General features: G+C 37.0%; 1 protein-coding gene across 2 annotated transcripts in view; it reads left to right on the top strand.

The window, feature by feature from the left end:
* Positions 1-21,624, top strand: part of kcnj21 (potassium inwardly rectifying channel subfamily J member 21) — a 32,442-nt gene extending 10,818 nt beyond the window's left edge. For both annotated transcript variants that reach the window (XM_079894074.1, XM_079894073.1), the window contains exons 2-4: positions 11,619-11,752; positions 12,661-13,516; positions 20,401-21,624. In XM_079894074.1, the coding sequence (XP_079750200.1) occupies positions 11,675-11,752; positions 12,661-13,516; positions 20,401-20,759 (1,293 nt within the window). In that variant the 5' untranslated portion in view covers positions 11,619-11,674 and the 3' untranslated portion in view covers positions 20,760-21,624. The remainder of the gene's footprint in view (positions 1-11,618; positions 11,753-12,660; positions 13,517-20,400) is intronic.
* The last annotated feature ends 1,091 nt before the right edge of the window (positions 21,625-22,715 follow it).

Here is a 22,715-nt window from a genome sequence, read left to right on the forward strand (position 1 = left end):
TCATAACAGTGTGGAAAATGTATACACTTTTTGTGTAACCTCTTTGGGTATTTGAGAAGTGTTTCAACCCTCCTCAGTCTGGTCAGCAGTCTGTGTTTTTTTTTTTTTTTGGTTAGATGTTATTTAGCAAATTCAACACAATTCAGATGAGACGAGTGCTGTCATCTGATATTTATCTCTCTTGAAATTTTACTTAGACCCAAATCTAAGTGCTGCTTTTGTTTGACTGGGCATCCCAGCTCACATTGTTGTTGTTTTTTTGTCCTGTAAATCCTTTATATTTCTACACATTGTCACCTCAGGAGGGTGGTGTTCATGTACGATAGGGATTTCATCTCATTCAGCTCATTTCTAATTGGTTGAACTGGTGACTAACTGGCTTTAAGTGTTTCCATTTATTTCATTGGCACTTCCCTTCCTCAGCTGGTGAAGGACCCCTTCTTTGCCCAAGGGTGCTCAGTTATACTTCCAGTTCTTTACATCATGACAACACTGGTTGTCTGATGACGATACAAGGAAATGCACAGTTAATCCTTTACTAATGACTATATCTTTAGCTATAACATAAGCCCTCAGTTGCATAAATAGCCATTATGTTAAGACTGTGTCTTAAGAATAGTGTGAACAGCAGTTAGTCAAGGGGCAATCAGACATACTTTTCGGTATCAAATTAGACCAATCTACGTTTTTATGTAACTGACATGAAAAAGATATGAAATGAAAAATTGATGACTAACTTGTAAGACTAGTCTTAGCATTAAGCCAGTATTAGGCCTTAGTTCAATTAGGACATTTATGTATCTTTAATAAACATGCCTTAGAAAAAAAAACATTACTGGTGTGCATTTTGAGACAAAACAATGGCAATGACATATTTTTAAGATATGTCAGTGCAAGTTGCTTTCAGTTCAAACAGCTCAAACATGCATGCAAGGTATAAGCCTTATCTGTGAAACTGGGGGTAAATGCAGAAGACAGGGAAAAATAAGTCACTTTTACAATTGTAAGAGCCTCCAAAAAGAATCAGGCACTTGTGAAATATATACTATAATATAATGAATTATTTGCAAATGTTTGAAACTTATAACATTTCAAATGTTTTACAATTCAAATGTCATTAGAATACTCAGATATTTTTGAATAACCGTGACATGTTTATCGATTTTTCTACATGTGGTTCACAGCTGTCTTCTGAAACATGGGACTTCTCTATCAGAATTGCATGTATGCCTAAATAATTGACATGCATGAATGATTAATTCAGACATAAACCTGAGCATGGTTTTTATGGGAGTACAGGAGCCGACTGTTTGTCACTCACGCTTCTAGGAGGCTATTGAATAAATCATCGTTCTCAAACTGACAGGGAATGAGCCTTGGGAATGGTGAGCTCATCAAACCCTGTTTGTCATATTAATGTTTTTAAAAAGGCAAAGTCTCACCAGACCTACAGGCAAATTTAGTATTTTTTTTTTCTTCCCTAGCCAGTGCAGTGGCATATGTTTGAATTGCTGGGTGAACATTGTTTCAAAGGCGAACAACATCCAGCCGTCTACCACTAAATCTTTTATGAGGTGTATTAGGATGCTGCTGGCATTTTGGGACATATGGGGAATGCTTATATTTAAATTTCTTCAGTCTTGGATTGGATTTGGCATATTATCTTAGAACTTGACTGAAATTATGTCTACTAAAGACACGTGCAGTTATTTACTGCTAATATAAGGGTAGTTTGAGAGAGATTTGAGCGTCTCAGATGCATCATCAAAAATTAACAGTTTGAGAGAGAGAGAGAGAGAGAGAGAGAGGGGGTATTGTTTTAAGGAATAGCTGAACCAAAAATTCTGTCTTAATTTATTGACCCTTGTGTTTTTCCAAACCTGTATGACTTAATTTCTTCTGTGGATCATGAAAGAATATATTTTGCATCTGTGTTTTTTGTCCATACTGTTAATGAGGTCCAATTGAATTGTTTTGGTTACTGGATATAAACAGTTAAAAAAAATCTTCTTTTGTGTTCAGATGAAGTCCCTTCATTTTGTGCCACTTATTACCAGAAATAAACTCCATACTTTCCGCATAAATTAACTCATGTAAACCTCTTGACTTTGTTCACCCAGCATTTTTTTCCTCGCAGGAACCAAATGTTTTTCCCACATGTTTTCATTTTTTAAGCACACTGATGCACAGCTCTGATTACAGCACTTAAAGACAATCACATACTGTGACAAAGACTTGCATCGTACGTGAAACAGCAGAGACTAGGTCTGCAATACAATGAGGTCCATAAATGCATATTTGCTTTACAGTAGGTTGTGTAACTAACCCAAAGTTGCATTAGTTTTCTCTCAAAAGGCAGTGTAATGGAAATGCTCAGGGAAAACTGTGATACTTCGTCTGTTTCCCCACATATAGCCATCAGGATATTTGACATCAGCAGTGGAGATAGACTCAAGCGGTGCTGCTTTTGTTTGGCTGGGCATCCCGGCTCACAATGTTGTTGTTTTTTTGCTTGTGTCAAGGTCAACTCAGGGTAAGATGCGCTGCCCATTTCCTCATAACGTGCATCGAGTCTCACTTATGGAGATCACAGCTTACAGTCCATTACAATGTAGCACAAACCCCAAGGTGTCTGTGAACTTAAGTGAGACATGGTTATGCTATTAGTGTGAACTCTGGTCGAGAGAACAGAGGGACTGTTGGGTGATTTAAAAGGTGGAATATTTCAAATTCAAGTCTTTTATAGTGCTAGCTGTAGAATTCATGACAGAAATTTGCTTTATCTTTAATTAATAATGTGTTTAAAATTGCTCCCGTGCATGTGCAATAAATTGGTATATTGAAATTGTCAAAGACATAATGAGAAATATAAGTTTATCCCATCATAGTCTCAGTTAATTACTATTTGAATGGAGACAAGCGTCATTCTTTAAGGTAATAATTTTCGCCTCGGGCTAAAAGAGACCCATAGCACTTCATAAATGTAATGGATTACCTTCCGGCTCCATAGATTAATGAGGAAACGGTAAGGCCCTGTTCAGGTTCCTTTAAGCGCTCTTTTAGTCATTTGAGACTAAATGGAGACATAGAATGTAACCCAAGGCTGTAATTAAACTCAAAATGAAACAGGACAAGCAGTTTTCCCAGAGGACATCCCTTACCCAAAGGAAATCCAAGGCTCAAACTTTTGGGCCAAGGCTCAAACTTTTAGCTCAAATGGGTCTCAGAAGAGTGCCAGATCTGTGAGGGGGAAAAATACCCTAGTTAAAGGGATAGTTCACCTCAAACTTAAAATTCTGTCATCATTTATTCACCAATATATATTTTTTTCTTCACACATTAAAAATCAGTGGGGTCCAATATTGTTTGTGCCACCGAAGAAAGACTCTTGGTTGAACTATCCCTTTAAAGATTTTGATATATCTTTCTTCTCATTTATTGAAAGCTACATAAGATATGTATGAAATTGTTGTCCGAACCCTTACCTACTCTACACGAGTGGAGTGGCATCAGTGAACCAAAAGCTTTGTAAATGCAGGTCTATTTTTGGGCCATGTCGGACAGCTCTCTCCTCTCCACTCGCTTGTGTGTATCTGTTGTTTTGCAGAGAATAGACAGCTGCCATACAAGCAAATTATTTTATCGCTTGAGATGAAGATGCCCTCCGTTGCTGATAAAAGGGCTTTGTAAATAGACAAGTGCATAATGAGAGACCATCTCCATTCTGACAGCGTATATGATGGAAAATTTTCCCTCCTGCATTTTATCCCTCCTGCCTTATTTTGAACTGATTGTATGTGAATGTTATTTAGTTTTTCACTGTAGGCCTACTTAAATAATATATAGGATTTACCCAACCGTTCAAATGTCTGGGGTCAGTAAGTTTCTTTGAAATAAGTCTCTTTTGCTCACCAAGGCTGCATTCATTTGATCAAAAATGCAGTAAAAACTACTTTTGTGAAATATTATTACAGTTTAAAATAATTGTCTTTTTAAATATATTTTCACATCTAATTTATTTACGTGATGCAAAACTGAATTACTCCAGTCTTCAGTGTCACATGATCCTTCAGAAATCATTCTAATGCTGATTTAATCCTCAAGAAACATTTCTTATTATTATCAATGTTGAAAACAGTTATGCTGCTTAATATTTTTGTGGAAACTGAAACGTTTGAACAATATTGTATATAGATTTGATTGCTAAAAAATTAGAACATCATTTATTTTCAAGCATATTTGTTTCTACCAAATTGATACAGTGTAAAATAATTATTGTTAGTTTAACTTAAAAAAGTAAGTAACCTGGTTGCCTTAATTTTTAAGTTAATTGAAATTAAAAAATTGAGTTAATACAAGAGATTGGTTTAATCAACAGAAACTCAAAATATGATGTTATCTGAACCACGAAAAATTATCTAAGTTGTTTTGACAAAATAAACAATTTTGTGATAACAAATTATAAAAATATATTTTTACAGTGTATAACTTATCCTTGGACTTTATTCAGAGTAGATGCCATATTTAATTTGTTGTGAATGAAAACAAGGCTCAACATACAGTCCATTCAGTAGGTTGTACTGTCTTAAAGATGACGTGTGCAATTTCAATTTCATTGCAAAATTATGCAATGTAATGAATGCAATTGAAGCATCCATACAACTGTAGCAGCAGATGACTATTATTCTGTTGCGCGGAACTGAGGAAGAACTGATGATGGCACGGTTTGATCTTTGGTTGACCAATCAGTGGAAAGGGCCGTTTCATTCCCGCCCACATGTAGAGATCAAATATTCAAGCTGTTTATCTATTTTGGTTTTATTGTATTTCCATTTGGTGCTTTAGAACCATTAGAAGTGTGATGAAAACGAAAATAAGAAAAAACTAGAGCTTCAGTGGTTTGACATATCAAAGGTTATGAAATCCAATTTAATGTCCTGGCAAGCTTCCAGAGCTTCAGACCTTTCCTTATGTCAGCATTAGCAAAGGTTGAAGAGTCATCAGTGGATGCATGTAGCATGTAGTGCAGTTTAATACTTGAATACACACAGGACATCCATGATGCAATTAGATCACAGCTAAATGTTGAACTCAAGGTGAACTCTCCAGGCATCATTGGCAATGATGATCCAGTCTATCTCAGAAACAGAGGGATTATGTAAAAATTGTTCAAAAGGTAATTATGCAAATGGTGGGAGCAGTCAGTGAGTTAGTGTTCTATGTCACTGCTCTGCAGTTCCCCAGTGTTGGATGGGTCTGCAATAGAAAAGCCTGTTTTTGCCCTTGAGGTAGTCAGAGGCTTTTTCACCACTGATTGTAGATCATAAAGCAAGTGAAGTAAGACTTCTCACATTTAAACAACGGTGGATTGCGTGAAGGTCAGAGCCTGTGGCGGAGATCAGTCTAAGCCAACTCAATGGATCTTTCCTCGAGCACTGTACAATGGATTTCAGCATTATAGTCATTTTTATGTCTTCTCCGTCTGGCGTTTTTTAATGAAGGTCACGGTAAAACTGTCTTGGAAACTTTTTACCATGCCTATATTTATTTATTTTTTATATATAGGTTTTATTGTTTTACTCTTATCTCAGACTCAGACTTTGATATATATAATATATATATATATTAGAGGTGGGCATAGATTAATTTTTTTAATCTAGATTAATCTAGATTAATTTTGAAATTAATCTAGATTAATCTAGATTAAAATGGCTCATTTGAATTCTGCCGAAGACATTCAGAATATGTGTGCTACCCAAATAATGACTATAAAAGTAAGTCTTTGAGAACGGGTTTCTCAAGCCAGGTGGCGCATTAGACCAGGGGCTCATCTCCTGTTTCCAAAATGCATCACAAACTGCTTGAGAAAGCTGTTCCACTCATAGACTCTAAAAGGTTACTACTGTACTGTTACCGTCCGTAGGCAACATTAGGTAGGCCCATGTTATTATCAACTACTATAGGCTATCAATTAGGGATGGGCGATATGGCCTAAAATCCATATTGTGATATACATTGCAGCCTCTTGCGATAACGATATATATTATAATAAAACCATTTCAGAACAGGTTACACAGACCCTGCTAAACAACTGCTAAATGTTTTTTTTTTTTTTTTTGAAAGGGTGTATGTAGTTTTGAGAACATATATTGTGCAAAACTGTAAGTATACAACATAATTTTGCAGATAAATAAAATTTAAGTACACTATAGCTGCAGAGACTTAAGTAGGTCTAATGTTTAATATGGCTTAGAGCTTATGAAACCCCACATTTAAAATTAGAATATTGTCTAACTGATGTCTTTTCAGTTAAAAAGAAACACAACAACGATTCTTAAAATCGGGCGCTTTTAATAAAAAGAGATTATGTGCTACACCACTCACTAAGCTATATTGGGAATAATACGCGCGCGCTGGTATTCAGTGATATGTTTCGTTTTGAATTTGAGGTGGTAGAACGGATTAGTCGTGTGTTAACTCACCGAACTGTTACCCCACACAGTCTACGTCGGACGGCTTAAATCCGAACCAAGTCCAAATAATGGATATTGCACGGATCTTTTACACCAGCTTTCACTTTCAGCCGTGTTTACTTAAGATGACGACGAATATGATGCGTTGCAGCCGGGTGTTCCACGCGGCCGCGGGTAGATTGCGTCATCATAGCTTAAGCTTGTGTAGCTTGAGCCAGCTCCCAACGCTCCCAACCCAACTTGGAGAATAGATTAACGGCGATATTTTTTTTATCGCGCGATAAGAGTCTCGCGTTAACGCAGCGCGTTAACGCCGATAACGGCCCACCACTAATATATATATATATATATATATATATATGTGTGTGTGTGTGTGTGTGTGTGTGTGTTCTTTTTGAAAAATCAGAACAAACATTTAAATAAAACATAAGTAAAACATTTAAATATTTATTGCGCTTAAATTATTTATATACATTTTTTAGACAACCAATGTATACACAACCGCATTCTCGACAAACCTGCACTGAATGAATGGATCACATTGGACCACTAGCTGTCTGCCACGTCATATAATGTGAGAGCCTCAGTGAACTGTATAATCATGACGGGTTTAGTTTACTCACAGAGATGGAGACATTATTTGCGTTTAGCTTCAAAAGGCACGCAACTCAAACGTACTCTCTGCACTCGGTTAAGCATTTACAGTCCTTGTTGGTTCTTTAACAATATCTGATGGATGAACTCACGCCTCGATTTTACTTGATTATTTAACGCACTGCCAATTGTGATCAAATTTCCAGTTGTTATAAACATTGCCATTTTTGATTCTGTCGCTGAATGCGGTTGTGAGTCCTGAAAATATGCAGGCTCATACTAAGCGACGCTGCCATACTATCCACTAGCATCTGCTCTAGAGTTTTGTTTTGTGTGAATTGTGAAACACGACCGGGGATTAATTATTCATTAGGGATGAATATATACAGTGTTTAATTGACGTAATCGATAATGTCAACACATCGTTCCAGCCCAGTAGAGATTCAAGTCATAATGAAACCATGATCAAAAAGACGCAAAGTGCTTCAATCTCTCGCGGCTTGTCATGGTTGTTCGCTCTGCTCCGTCTCAGTGAGAGGCACAGAGGAACAAGAGTGCTCTCCTGCTACTCACTCCAGTTGGTGATATTTTACAATGACCCCTGGTGATATCCAGTGTTCCTGTTTGTGATGATGCACCAGTTTAGGCAGAGTGACAGTGGCACAGTTGTGGCCGAGCTGCAGGGTGGACTGCAAAATGTAGCTAGGGCAGAGAGGACAGTGTCCTGGTTAATTCAGCCCTGGGGCTCTGATTTGCTGAAACCTGACGAAGTTTGGCATTTTCTGCACTTTTAGTGGTACATGAAAGCATAATGAAATCAGTCTAAATATTTAATCAGCGAACATGCAGTTGACAGGAGATGGATTGCTTTGTAAATGTCCGGTGTTCCAGTTCTGATGAAATCAGTTTGTGTTTGTGTTGACTTAAGGATAAGCTACGACATGAAAAGCAGGAAGCATTGCTGCTGTCTCTGCAGTTTGGTCAACCCTAGCGTCTGTGTCTGCCCACAGCACTTATTCAATTATATGGCAAAGCCTCTTTAATGGTATCGGACTCATTGTTCCGGTATATGAAATTCCACACTAAAGTTCTGGTAAAGCCTGGGTTTGTGTACTGTTTGGAATTAAATTAAGAATCCCAATTTAATTTCCTGGATTTCATTTGATTTTAAAATGAGGTAGAAGACAGAGTTGCAAGTTTGCAACTCAAATTTGAAAGTAAGTGCAATTAAAATGAATAGAAATTCAACTGTAACGGTAATAGTTAGGCAATATATAGGCTACACTACCATTGAAAAATTTGGCATCAGGTTTTTTTTTTTTTTAAGCTACACTGTGTAGGATTTTCTCCCATCTAGCGGTGAAATTGTTTATGACTACCAACTGAATATAAATTTCTAGCCCCTCCCATTCGGAGGGCGTTTTACGGCGTGGCCGTATTATTTCAAATCTGCCGGCAGTCGCGAGTAATCTCCCCCTCGCATTCGTCACGGTGCCACTGAGTGTAAAAACACGAAAGGTGAAGCTTGAATTTCCAGGTATGTCCCTCTTTGGCTAATGTATTTTCAAGATGGAGGCGCAACATGGCTGCCGCCATTCGAGCGACTCGCTCGTATGTATTCTAAATGGCAGATTCTACGCTTACGAGAATACTTGATTAGCTGGTAGAAGTAATTACACATTAATGAGCACATGTCATTTTGAAAGAACAAAGTGTTTTTTTGCTAAGAATCAACTTAAAAAATTACACAGTGTAGCTTTAAAGAAATGAATATTGTTATTAAGTGACACACAGTAAAGCCTTTTATATTGTTACAAAATTGTATCACGGTTTTCAACAATGATAGAAATGTTTTTAAACACCAAATCAGCATATGAGCTTTGCATTCACAGGATAAATAAAAAACATTTATAAAGATATTAAAATGCAAAACAATTTATTTTAAATTCTAATCATATTTATAAATATTACTGTTTTTACTTTTTTTTATCAAATTAATGCAGCCTTGGTGAAAATTAGAGACTTCTTTACTGACCACAAACTTTTGAATGGCAAAATATTTATTTGTATTTAGTCCATCATATTGAAACATTAAATAAACTTTTAAATATTACAACATATTTAAAGGGATAGAAATTTCTGTCTTCAATTACTCACCCTCATGTTTTTATAGGTGAATCAAAAGCCTATATTCAATCTGTTCAAGCCTAAAAAAAAGCCTAAATTCATAAAATGATCGTGTCTCAATTCCTATGGATTAGTTTTACGATCTCTTTATGAGCTTTTGGAAGTGTCAAAGTGTCAGTTGCGTAGCTGTCAACAAAGGGACAGAAATTGCTCAAATTTCATTAAAAAGATCTTCATTTGTGTTCCGAAGATGGACGAAAGTCTTACGGGTTTGGAACAACATTAGGGTGAGTAATTGATGACAGAACTTACATTTTTTGGGTGAACTAACCCTTTAATATTTTTATATACAACAGTTACAGAGATTTTTCAGTGACTCTTTCACCAGGTTACATCGATATGGCAGTGCGTGGCAGTTTTGATTGTGATTTTTTTTATTTATTCATTTACTCAACCGATTCATTCAGGAATGAAACAAGTGACTGGCTGCATCTGAAATCGCATACTCTCTTGAGGAGGTACTTACTGTATTTTGAATAAGTACAAGGAGTGCTAAAAAATATGTTCTAGATAGTATGAATATGTGTAGTATGAATGTAATCCGGATGTAATACATTCACCATGTTGTCATTATCATGTGACCTACCAGCGGCAATTGTGTCGCTTCACTGCCATTCACAAATCCGCTCCCGTGGCCTCATGGGATAGTAAAGTGTCCATTATACATAGTTCTTTTGTCGCATACTGTTTTTTTCGCATACATTTAGTAGGAAAGAATGCGATTTCGGATGCAACCACTGTCTTTTTGAGTGAGTCACTGAATCATTCATGTAACCGATTCATTCAAAAACACTTTCTGAATTCAGAACCACAAACTACTCTTACTATTTTTAGTAAGAGTGTATTGCAGTTATAGTGAGAGTAGTATGCTCACATGCAGTTCCGAATTCAGCAACGGATTCATTCAGGAACACCGTCTTTGAATCATTCACTCAAATCATTCATTTAAAACCATTGTTTCAATCAGTAACACCTCTACTATTTGTTGCTTGGAGATGAAACGGGTAATTATGCTGTAGTTTGTTTATCATTGGAGGAGCAAAAATAGCAAGTAACCAGCAAAATAACTTTTTATCGCTTGAAGGACACATTGAAGAAAATATTCAGCAATATGTATTTCGTTTTTTTTTAGCTTGTTTATGGTCCTGCTATTGTAAATAGGGACGATTTGTCTTCTTGGCTCCTAAAGATATTTGTTATACACCTTTCTAATCTTGCACAGGAAATTTGTCATGCCACAATAATGGAAAAACAAACAAGTCAAGATATTAGCACTGTATAAATAATTCATTAGCTCACACAGTAAATCATTTCACATTGCTTTAGTTTATCTGTGTTTGAATTATGTCACTTTCTCTCCCTCTATCCTCTCTCTCTCTCTCTGGACCCGTGTATGTATGTCTGATTCATATCTGATACATGATACATACATATGTCGGATCTCCTAGTGGGTGCCGTCTGTCCCCATCTGTCACAGCCTGCCTTGCTCCATGTTCCCCATGGAGTCCACCATCATTAATATTGCTTTCACTTGTGTGCTATGAAGAAACCCACTGGTACTCGCCCGCACCTGCTGTCGGTGCTGTTGGGTGATGCTTGGGCAGAGAGTCGCAGTGTCACTGGAGACCTGTGAGCTAATGGCTAACTTGTGGTAACAGATGTGGAATTCTGCAGTCAGTGAACAAGATCAATAATGTGGAAATAAAGCGTTATACGGATTTGTAAGAGAGATGAGGCTGATACAAAATCGTGTACAGGGTTTTGTAGCCTTTTCTTTAAGATAAATGTTGACTGTCAAGTCATTGGACTTCGAATATGTGATGATTATTATTTTTGAATGCTAAATACTCATGGTAAAGCCCCTGAATAGACTGGTGGACCAGCATAGCCGTTCTGTTCACCAACAAAATATTGCCGTTAAGTTATAAAAAGCTTATTTCTAAATGTTCAATGCATCCAGTTTTTTTAAATGTTTAAAAAGCATTTTTTTTTTTTTTTCTGGTTATGTGAACATCATGTGCTAACATTTTAAGAATAACCAGATAACTGAACAAATGTTGTATTAACGTTACTGGTAGAACATTTTTTCATAACTTTGAGAGAACCTTGGCTGAACATTAGCCAAAGTTCTGAGAACGTTCCAGCTGGGATGGTCTTTGTGGTTAGTGAATTCTTGCAATTTAAGCTGAAGCCGTTGTGGAAACCAGTATCCCATGCTGCAAATAAAAATATACATAAAAATTCCTTAACACTGTAAAGCAACAAGCTTAAGGCACATTTGTCTCACCATTTGTGGTAAGTTACTCCAATCTTTGCTCTCCATTACAAGTTTAACCGACTAGCTGTCATGTTTGCTTTTAATAGTTGGAGAGCTCCAGCTACTGTGTTGGATTGGTGACGACATCTACGGCTTCCGGGCCATGAGTAGTTTTAAGGGCCAGGATGTGGAAAAACAGGGCATCAAGCTGCCAAAAAAATGGATTGATTCCAAAGACAAAGTAAGTTCAGTTATCACATTTACTGTTCTTTTATGTTGTTTTACATGTGTGAATGTTGGGAAAACTACATTGGAACTGTTGCTTGCTAAGCTACAAGTTACTCATAGTTTACAGTAGTTCAGTTACAGTCAATTTAACTAATTTAACTACATTGTAAAGATTGGGGTTGGGAATTTTTTTATGCTTTTGAAAGAAGTCTTTTATGCTGACCAAGGCTGCATTTATTTGATCAAATATCCAGACAGACAAACAATTTTACAATTACAATTTTAAAGAACTAATTTAAATATATTTTATTTTAAAATGTAATTTATTCCTGTAATGCAAAGCTGAATTTTCAGCATCATTACTCCAGTCTTCAGTGTCACATGATCCTTCAGAAATCATTCTAATATGCTGATTTGCTGCTCAACATACTGCTCTTTTTATTCTGAATTTTGAAAAGAGTTGTACCGATTGATATTTTTATGGTTTTCAGGATTCTTTGATAAATAGAAAGTTCAAAAGAACAGTAATTATTTGAAATAATAATAATAAACGGAGCAATTCCAAGAGGATCCTCGCACCAATGGTGCTCAGGCCCTAAAAAAAATATTTTAACATTAGAAATATCTTTTTTTTTGTCACTTTTGATCAATTTAATGCATCATTGCTGAAATACACTGCTACATGCTGTAAAAACTAGCTTGTTACTGAAAAAACTTGATTTTGAAAAAAAAGCAAACAACATACTTAAACAGTAGCGTCACTACTTTTAGTTAGTAACTCACCAACACTGATACTGACTGTCCTGTGTTTAAGTTTTGTTGACCATATTTTGATGGATTCTGCTACTATTTAGTTTTTGAAATGTTTCTTTTTTTTCTTCTTTCTCTATTCTTGCTGTATTCAATCGCACATGACTGTAGATCCCCACAGACCGTACGATGGTTGTCAGGGGAGGAGGAGATGCAGGAGGTCCGCTGAAGAAACGGCGCCAGCGCTACGTGGAAAAGGACGGCAAGTGCAATGTCCACCATGGAAACGTGCGCGAAACCTACCGCTACCTGACGGACATCTTCACCACGCTTGTGGACTTAAAGTGGCGCTTCAATCTGCTGGTCTTCACGCTGGTCTACACCACCACCTGGGTGTTTTTTGGCCTCATTTGGTGGCTCATCGCCTACATCCGTGGAGATCTGGACCATACTGATGACAACGAGTGGACGCCTTGTGTGAATAACATCAATGGCTTCGTCTCTGCGTTCCTTTTTTCCATCGAGACTGAGACCACCATCGGTTATGGGTATCGCGTCATAACGGACAAATGCCCCGAGGGCATCCTCCTGCTTCTGGTGCAGGCCATCTTGGGCTCCATCGTCAATGCCTTCATGGTGGGTTGCATGTTTGTAAAAATCTCACAGCCAAAGAAACGCGCCGAAACACTCATGTTTTCCAATACAGCTGTGGTATCCGTGCGGGACAGCAAGTTGTGTTTGATGTTCCGTGTCGGTGATTTGCGAAACTCACACATAGTGGAGGCCTCCATTAGAGCCAAGCTCATCCGCTCTAAACAGACCAAGGAAGGAGAGTTCATCCCCCTAAACCAGACGGACATTAATGTGGGCTTTGACACGGGGGACGATCGACTGTTTCTGGTGTCACCGCTGATCATTTGCCATGAGATCAACAAGAACAGCCCCTTCTGGAACATCTCTCAGGGGCAACTGGCACGGGAAGAGTTTGAAATAGTGGTAATCCTGGAAGGAATGGTAGAGGCCACAGGTGAGTATAGAAAACAGAGAATGAGAGAGCGAGGGTAACTAGAATGATGAGTTTTGTTCGCCTGCTGGCCAATATCATAACTACAACATTATGCAGGCAAAACAACATGTTTCTCTTGACTGGCATTCAAAAGTAGTCATGTATTGAAGTTAAAAAGCAATATTTAAATTACAAATATTTGATAATTAAAGTAGATGTTTAACCAATTCTTAAAAAAAAAAATAAAAAAAAAAAATTATTTACTTAAAATGTACATTTTTACATCATATAATACAATATTAAAATTCCAACAATGAAAATTGTCATTTAAAACCTGTATGACTGTCTTTCTTCCGTGGAAAGCAATTTTTTAAGAATTTGTGTTGTCAAAATCAAAAATAACAACGAACTGATATCATAAAATTGTATATTGTGGTTATATTAATCATGTACTATATTTCAAGTCTTCATAAGCTTAATTATACCTTTGTGTGATGAAAAGGCAGTTGAATCATTTTTTTCTTTAATCTTTTCAATGAATCTGTTGATTCAGTTCACAAAAAACAACAACTATTTATTAATGAATAAGAATGATCTAGTTAAACTCTCTGATCTGGTTGCAGTTGTTGAATGATATGAAACATTCACAATGCTTGGAATGTAGCATGTGATTTGTTTTTATGACAATCTTATGGTGCTTTTGGGTCCTTTAAGTAGCTTGACGCCCTCAGTCCTCATTTACTTTAATTGTATTAAAAGGTTCTGGATATTCTTCAAAATATTACCTTTTATTTTCTAGGGTAGAGAGATGGTCATAAGGTTGTTGATAAGCATGAGAGCATGATGCCAGAATTTAAATTCCGGATGAACTTTTCCTTTAACAATGTGAAATGGAAAAAAAGAAGCTTTGTGAATGCCTCCAGGTATATCACAGCTCCTGAGTCATGGGTATTTAAATGGGTGTTGCTTGAAAGTCAAATATGAAAAGTGACCAGATTTACCACAGTTCCCCTGGTAACAGAATGCTGACAGCGGGGCGTGATGTGGTATTTTCATGGGATTCACCAATTATATTGACAGTGAATTCATGTGACAGCAGTTGCAATTACACTAGGCTAATTAGCTTTTGCATTGTGCTTTATGTCAGTATAGACACATAATGCTGCCTTGCATGGAGCAGAAAGACGGAGGACTCTTGAGATGTTTCTCAGTAAGACAAGCTCATGGCCTGTCAATAGATCCGCCTCAGGGAAATTAGCGAGCAGAAGACAATTGAAAGAACTATAATGCAATTCACTCTCACGCATACATAAATACACACATGGCTCACTAACACACTCTCTCCTACATCTGAAATAATGAATCATTGCTCAGGAGTGGGATGCAGTGAGTAGCTTGATTCAGTCCACAATCATTGCACTTGTTCAGTGCAGTTATACTTTTTTTGTCTCACATCTGACATTCAAGAGCATCCCACTTTCAGTCGATGTAGGTTTAACCTATCTATTATTAGACAAAAAGCAGGATAACAGTAAAATAATCAGTTTCAGAAATGATACCAAACTATTCAGGTCAGGACTGTACCTCAAGGCTTAATGAAATTGGAAAATTATAAAGAATAATTATTGATTTCTTTTTCATGTCTCCCTTTTCATGTCTTACAGTGATTAGTAATGGAAGTAAGATTGGTAACTCATGGCCAATCAGGGTAATGACATCAGGGAAACACTGAACTTAGTCCAAGTCTAATAACAATTATAAATGTTCTCATAACAATTCTAGTTTAAGCCTCAACCTGAGCAACAACTCACTCTTAAGGAGTAGTTCATCAAAACAATTTTTTTTAAATATAATTTACTCACCCTTATGTTGTTGACTTCCACTTCTGTGGAATGCAAAATAAGATATTTTGAATAAGTTTTCAACTGTTCTTGTCCATATCATGAATGTCAATGGGGTCCAAAACAACATGTATGGATTATATGATTCATTGTATGGTCAAAACAACACTGACACACTTTTATAAATACCTTATTTTGAATTCCACAGAAGGAAGAATGTCATACAGGTTTGGAACTGGACTTGTGTTCTTATTTTGATATTCTGTTGTGTGTTGTTTAGTTCCTGTTTCTCTGCTCTGTACAGTTTTGGTTACTGATTATCTCCTTGTTTGTTTCTATGGTTATGTAAGATTATCACCGGTATTTTTTTTTGTTTCATCTTGTATTAAAACTCCCTGTTTTGTTCACGTGATCCCCCCCAACCCCACCCCCCCAGAATTTGTGTCTTCTGCTGAACACAAAAGAAGATATTTTGAAGAATATGGGTAACCAAGCAGTTGATTGGCCCCATTGACTTCCATAGGGGTCCATCAACTGTTTGGTTACTGACATTCTTCACAAGGATTAGGCCTTAGTTCAATTTATGACATTTAAGTTGCTTTTATAAACGCCTTAGAAAAGAAACATTACTGGTGTGCATCTTGAGACAAAACAATGGCACTGACATATTTTAAGATATGTCAGTGCAAGTTGCTTTCAGTTAAAACAGCTCAAACATGCATTTAGTCTGGGACTATAGGCTTAAGCCTTGTCTGTGAAACCGGGGGCAGATGTATTAGACTGTGTGATAAAAGTGCTTTAATCATATCTGTGCAATCATATCTGTGCAAGTTATTTCCAATTTACTGTCATGAACAAATCGAAAGAACTACTTGCATAACCCGAGGTTCATCCACCTAGAACAATAGTGTCACCACTAAAAGGATGATTCAGACAAATTTACAGCTTCAATAGTCTTTCTGTATGAAAGAATTAATGTAAGTGCTTTAACAGAAAATTCAAGCGGCACATTTCAGCTTTTAAACCCTCTGCAATTAATTGCACCATAGACTTCCATTATTTCAAACACATTTTTACAAACTGAGGGATGAAAATATTTTCTGTGGTAGTCGACGGCACAGATGCTGTCGAGAGAGCTTAAAGGGATACTTCACTGTTTTTTTCATATTAAACTATGTTATTCCCTTAACTAAGACGAGTTGATACATACCTCTCTCGTCTCAGTGCGTGCACTCAATCGCTCTGGTGCGCGGCGACACTTTGATAGCACTTAGCTTAGCCCAGTTCATTCATTAGGGACCAAACAGAGATGAAGTTAGAAGCGACCAAACACCTCCACGTTTTCCCTATTTAAATACAGTTACACGAGTAGTTACACGACCAAGTATGGTGACACAAAATAAAACGTGGCGCTTTTCTAAGCGGGTAAAAAGGATAACTATAATGTATGGCGGAATAGCACTTGAAGTTGGGAGCGCTTCAACTCGGCGCAGTAAAAAGTCACGTTGGTTCTAATGACAGAAGTGAGAGGGAGAGGATTTTTCGAGTTTTTGAGGATTTTGCCAAGTCGAAGCGCTCCCAACTTCAAGTGCTATTCCGCCATACATTATAGTTATCCTTTTTACCCACTTAGAAAAGCGCCACGTTTTATTTTGTGTCACCATACTTAGTCGTGTAACTACTCGTGTAACTGTATTTAAATAGGGAAAACGTGGAGGTGTTTGGTCGCTTCTAGCTTCATCTCTGTTTGGTCCCTAATGAATGAACTGGGCTAAGCTAAGTGCTATCAAAGTGTCGCCGCGCGCCAGAGCGATTGAGACGAGAGAGGTATGTATCAACTCGTCTTAGTTAAGGGAATAACAGAGTTTAATATGAAAAAACGGTGAAGTATCCCTTTAACTTGTGTTGAACCTGGTAACCTTAAATGAAGCCTTTTAAACTGCCCATGAGGTGCTGCTCTTAGCAGGATTTGAGATGGTTTTAAACCACTTCCCTTTTATAAATTGAGGCTTTATTACCAGCGATGCTTTGGTTTTGGTTCTACTTCTACTTGGGTTCTAGTCTAATGTTTTGGAATTACACTGGGTGGCTAACAAAGCATTTTATTCACAATGAAATGTTTTTAAATGAACAGACTTCGTGTTTAAAATGTCCGAATGGAGGTGTTAAAGTCAATTGCGGAGCATTAGCACTGAAACTAAAGCTTTTCTTGTGGTTTTGAGGTATGCATTGATTATAGACGCATACCCAGTGTGGTTATTGAACTGCTGTACACTGGGAATCTCATGAAATATGATGCGTTTGATGGATGTTATCTGCTGAGTTTTTCCTGGATATCATTTATATTCATTATGACAGCTGCTATATATCACTCTGTGTGTGTTTAAAAGTGGTTGTAAAAGTGATGCTTGTTGAAAGTGTTTTGTTGCTCTGTCACTGCGTGTCTCTTGAGTAATTGATGCGTACATTTAAGCTTCACTTAAGCAGATGATTAAAAAGCTTGTATTCTATTTTTAGGAGGTGTGCATATACATATTCAGCAGTGCATGTGCATACTACATGTCTGTGCGTTTCACAGGAAATATGATATTTTCAATTAATTAAGCTTACAGCACATTCCTGTTGACATATTGGCAGGATCATCACAAACCTTAAAAGGTCAAAAGCACAATTAGACGCACAGTGATCTTTAGGTATTTGAAGAAGATGAAATGGAACAGGTAGTTCTTCAGCAAATGACACAGAAGTTGGCTTTATAGAGGGATTAATATGTTGCCAACACTGAACTGATCTCATCAGGATGAAAATTGGAATATTTTCTGCATTGCTGTTTTATCTCTACACTTTTCAAGCATTTTCAGCTCATACAACGGTCATATGTGTACTATATGATATATTTACACTACACTAAAGTTGTATTTTGTACATAACAAAATATCAAATAATAGTAAACATTTTGCTGCAAAAATTTTTTTGTTTAAATGATTAAACAATTAGTATTGTTTACAAAATGAAGAAATAATGATCAATTTCATATTTAACATATTACAAACATAAGCCACAGTAAAAATTGTATGAATGTCATAGCATTAGATATCAAAATATCAAAAAATATGTATCTAATAATGTATTTATTTTTTTAAATTCCAAATGTTGCTCTTTGTCCTACTTTGGATTTAATTTAACAAGAGTCTTGATTCTTCAAGACTCAAATTCTTCTCTAATGAACAAAGGCCATGCTCACACTGCAAGCCTTAGTACTCAATTCTGATTTATTGCTCAGATCTTATGTTTTTGTTTGATGTTAATTTTTTTTTTAAATGTGGCCAATATTAGATTCAAGTGTGAAAAGGTCACAATCCTGAACTTCCTCTCATGCACAAAATGATAGCAAATACAGGACGCATTAGTAAATATGGAGGTTACTTAAGTTAACATATACGCGTTCATTTATAAGGTGATGTGCTGCAGAAGCCAGCCAATTTGGCTGTTTATGCACTATGTGCATAGTGCACTCTATCCATCCTAAATAGTATGTAGAATAAGGCTGCGTCCGAAAGCTTAAAAATGCTGCCTTCGGAGGATGCTTTCAAAGGTATGAAGGCTTCAAGGCACGTCCTAATCCAATGTTAGCCTCACTTCCTGTCTCCTGAGATACCTTCATCTTATCGATTTTTGAAGGCAGCATAGATGTATCCTTCGCTGCCTTTGATATCCCACAATCCTGTGTGTTCCATTCTGTGACATTTGAGCTAGAAAAATAAACATGGCATATGAAAGTTGTGGTTGATGGTCAGTTTGTGACCAAAATTTTCCACTTTTGATGTCATTTCTAGTGAGAAATTACTAAATATTCGCCTAGTTATCACCAACGCTTGCACCGTTTTGTTGAAGATCATTAAATTGTTACGCTGCCTCTGAAGGTGAGGTACCTTCATGCACAAACGCTGCCTGCAAAGTCATGGCCTGATAAGGCAGCGAGGCAACAAGTCAGCTGCCTAAGCTTTCGGATGGAGCCTAAGTGTGTCCCAAAGGATATTATGTTGAAAAGAGTATGCCAAAAGGTAGATTTTCAAAGTGTGGATCCGTGCACCCTCTAACGGCTAACATTGCCCACAAAATTGCGCTTTGGAGGAGGATTTGGTCCAGAACTACAAACATGAGTAAAAAGTGTTAAAAATCTAGAAACATGGATGTACGCGACTGAGAGTTAAGTAGAGAGGTTTAGATAAAGGTGTTTGAGTGACTAAATATCAACATTTAACCTGATCAAAAAATATGAATTTGATGTTATCTGTGTTATATTTCATCTGCAACAACAATGTGAACTTTTAAAAAGATCTGTTTGGCCATTAACTTTTAAATGCAACATCATGCAAAAATATTAGCAGAATTCTCTGCATGAAAGATCCACGACTAGCAGATCAACGTGCTGCTTCTTTTCTCTCCAATATGGTAGGAAATTAAACTAAATTAAATGTGGAGGATGTTAACTGTGACAAGATGATTGACAGGCCAGTGTATGGTTACAGGATGCATGTAACTAGTGACAGAGCGTCCGTTGAAGACGCAATTTTATGGCTTATGTCCCAAAGCTCATATACTCTTCTGCTACACACACAAAAGTATGTAATTTTTTCTTCACAAAAAAATTATGTATACTTATACCATGCCCTAAAAGTAGGTGAATTGGGACGCAGCACAACGGTACAGTATGTAAAATATTTTCAGCTCCCATTAGCGCAGAATTGTGACGAATGACGTTATAGTCCAATGAATTCTGATATGACTGTCTAGACTTGAGGTCGCATTGCAAAACATCATATGACATCACACATATGAAAGTGACCCAAATCAGAATTGATGTGATCAGACCCATTGTGGTGGCTTATAAGCAAAGAAAATCAGATTTGGGCCACTTTTACCTGAAGTCTGAATGTAGCCTAATATATGATTGTCCACACCATAGTCATTTGGAATCAGCGTCTCTTTCTGTTTTCATTGCTATTTTTGTTGTTCTTTTCTGTGCCGTTCACAACCCTTTCCTTCTGTCTTTTCCCACAGGAATGACATGTCAAGCCCGCAGCTCGTACCTGAACTCAGAGGTGCTTTGGGGAGAACGCTTCACCCCTGTGCTCTCGTTGGAGGAGGGATTCTACGAGGTGGATTATGACACCTTCCACCACACATATCCCTCTCCAACCCCTTCCTGCTCCGCACGGGAGCTGGCAGAACTGGCAAAGAAAGGGGAAGCTATCCCTTTGCCCCCTATTTCACCCCCTATTTCACCCCCAGCAACCCTGGGAGAGCCCCTAAGCCCAAAGGAGATGCCCGAGGAGGAGCACAAGGAAGCAGCAGCAGAAGCAGAAGACACTGTTAGCAATGGTGATGTGAACAGACTGGAATGCGAGCAAGAATTTTGATGCATTGCAATCTGCAATCTTTTGCTGCCCCTGTGTGGCAGATGGAAATAGACAGACGTAGAAAAACTCACTTCAGCCACATAAACGCAACATAAAATCTATAAGCCTACATTTTGTCATTGACCCCACACTGGTACTGTTTATTATCTGTTTTCAAGAATAGAACAAAATTGCACATGGTTAAGTTTTTGCATTTTAGGCGCAAAAAATGAAAACCTATTTCAGCTTGGACTTAAATGCAATTTATTTAAATAAGATATAAATATTTGCAGCTTTGTGCTGTGCTTAACACACGCTACTGAGCTTGCATCATTGCTTTTGAGGTTTATAAGTAGGCTATTTCTAAATCCAGTTTATTTGTATAGATTGCGATTTATTGGCCCAGATGGTGCTTATAACTACACTACAGCATTTTCTGTGCAAAACTGCTGGTAAAAAACATTTCCTAATTTTTTTTCTTTTTTCGTTTCATTAATAAAGGACATTCCATTCTCTATAAAGGGAATATTGAGGATGCTTAGAATTGCACATCATGTATGGAGTCATAAACATGCTCATGTATTGAAAATAATTAACAGATATGTATCATAAACTCATAATAAGTATGGATATTAACACCCAGCAAACAGAAAGCACAATGTAACTGTTCCTCATTCATTGTATTGAAAATCTATGAAACACATTGTAGCTACTATTTTTAGTCATTTTCCAGATCTTATGTCTAACATTCATATTTCCGCTTCAGGAATACCCTCACTGTTATTTATAGCTCTTTTTTTTTTTTTACACCAGATTTAATAAAATTCTGTTTCTGTTTTATTTACAGGAAGTGAAAAAGGCGATTAAAAATATTCTTCTTCTCAGACACTAGGCCTATGTGCTGTTTACACTGTGCAGGCACTTCAACATACTTGTTAAAAGTTTAGACATTTTTTATGTTTTTGAACTAAGTCTCTTATGCTCACCAAAGCTGCATTTATTTAACCCTTGTGTGGTGTTCATATTTTTGTTATTCAGCCAGTGTTCGTGGGTCTGGTGCATTTTTGGGTTTTTAATTCAACATAATCAAACAATTTATGTTTAAATACTCAACAGATGTTAAAATACTCAACAGAATATTTCCTCTTTAGCTTTGTTAGATCACATTTAAGAATTGCAACCTTGTGCGGGAACGGCAGGGGTAGAAACAAAACTCACTTTTGGACTCACACTCTCTCACACTTACACACAATCTCTCTCTCACATGCACGCGTACACACACACACAACACACACACACACTCACTTGGATATGTGGTTTACGGGGACTCTCCATAGGTGTAATGGTTTTACTAATGTACAAACTGTATAATCTGTCCCCCTACACTAACCCTACCCCTAAACCTACCCATCACAGAAAACTTTGGGCCATTTTTTAATTTCAAAAAGGTTTCTTCAAGCATCTTGGAGACCTTCCCACAGTAATTCTGGATTTAGTCTGTCTCAGTTTTTTCTGTTTCTTCATGTAATCACAGACGGACTCGATGATGGTGAGATCAGATCATACCGGCTGTTGTCAGATTCCTTGTGCATACACAAATCTCACTGGATTATTACAATTAATGGCAAAAAGAATGTTTGGAAATGTAAACTGATATTTCCTACTGACACACTACAGCAAAAGATATAAATAACTGACTTAAAACCATTTTTGGGGGGGACGGGGGGTGGGGGATATTAACATGCCTAAGACTTTTGCACAGTACTGTATGTCATCAACTGACAGACCCAGTAATATGATATGCAATAAGAAACTAAAGCAATTCCTATTGAGTCCTATTGATATCATTGTAAACCAAGGTGCATGACAGACTACAAACAATATTTTCTAATCAATATTCTCAATCATGCCCATTGTTGGTGGTCATTTCTCCATATAAAGAAAGGTTTAAAAAGAGAGTTTTAAAGAATGAGATTA

This window comes from Squalius cephalus (assembly GCF_949319135.1).
Source record: "Squalius cephalus genome assembly, chromosome: 15".
Lineage (NCBI taxonomy): Eukaryota > Metazoa > Chordata > Actinopteri > Cypriniformes > Leuciscidae > Squalius > Squalius cephalus.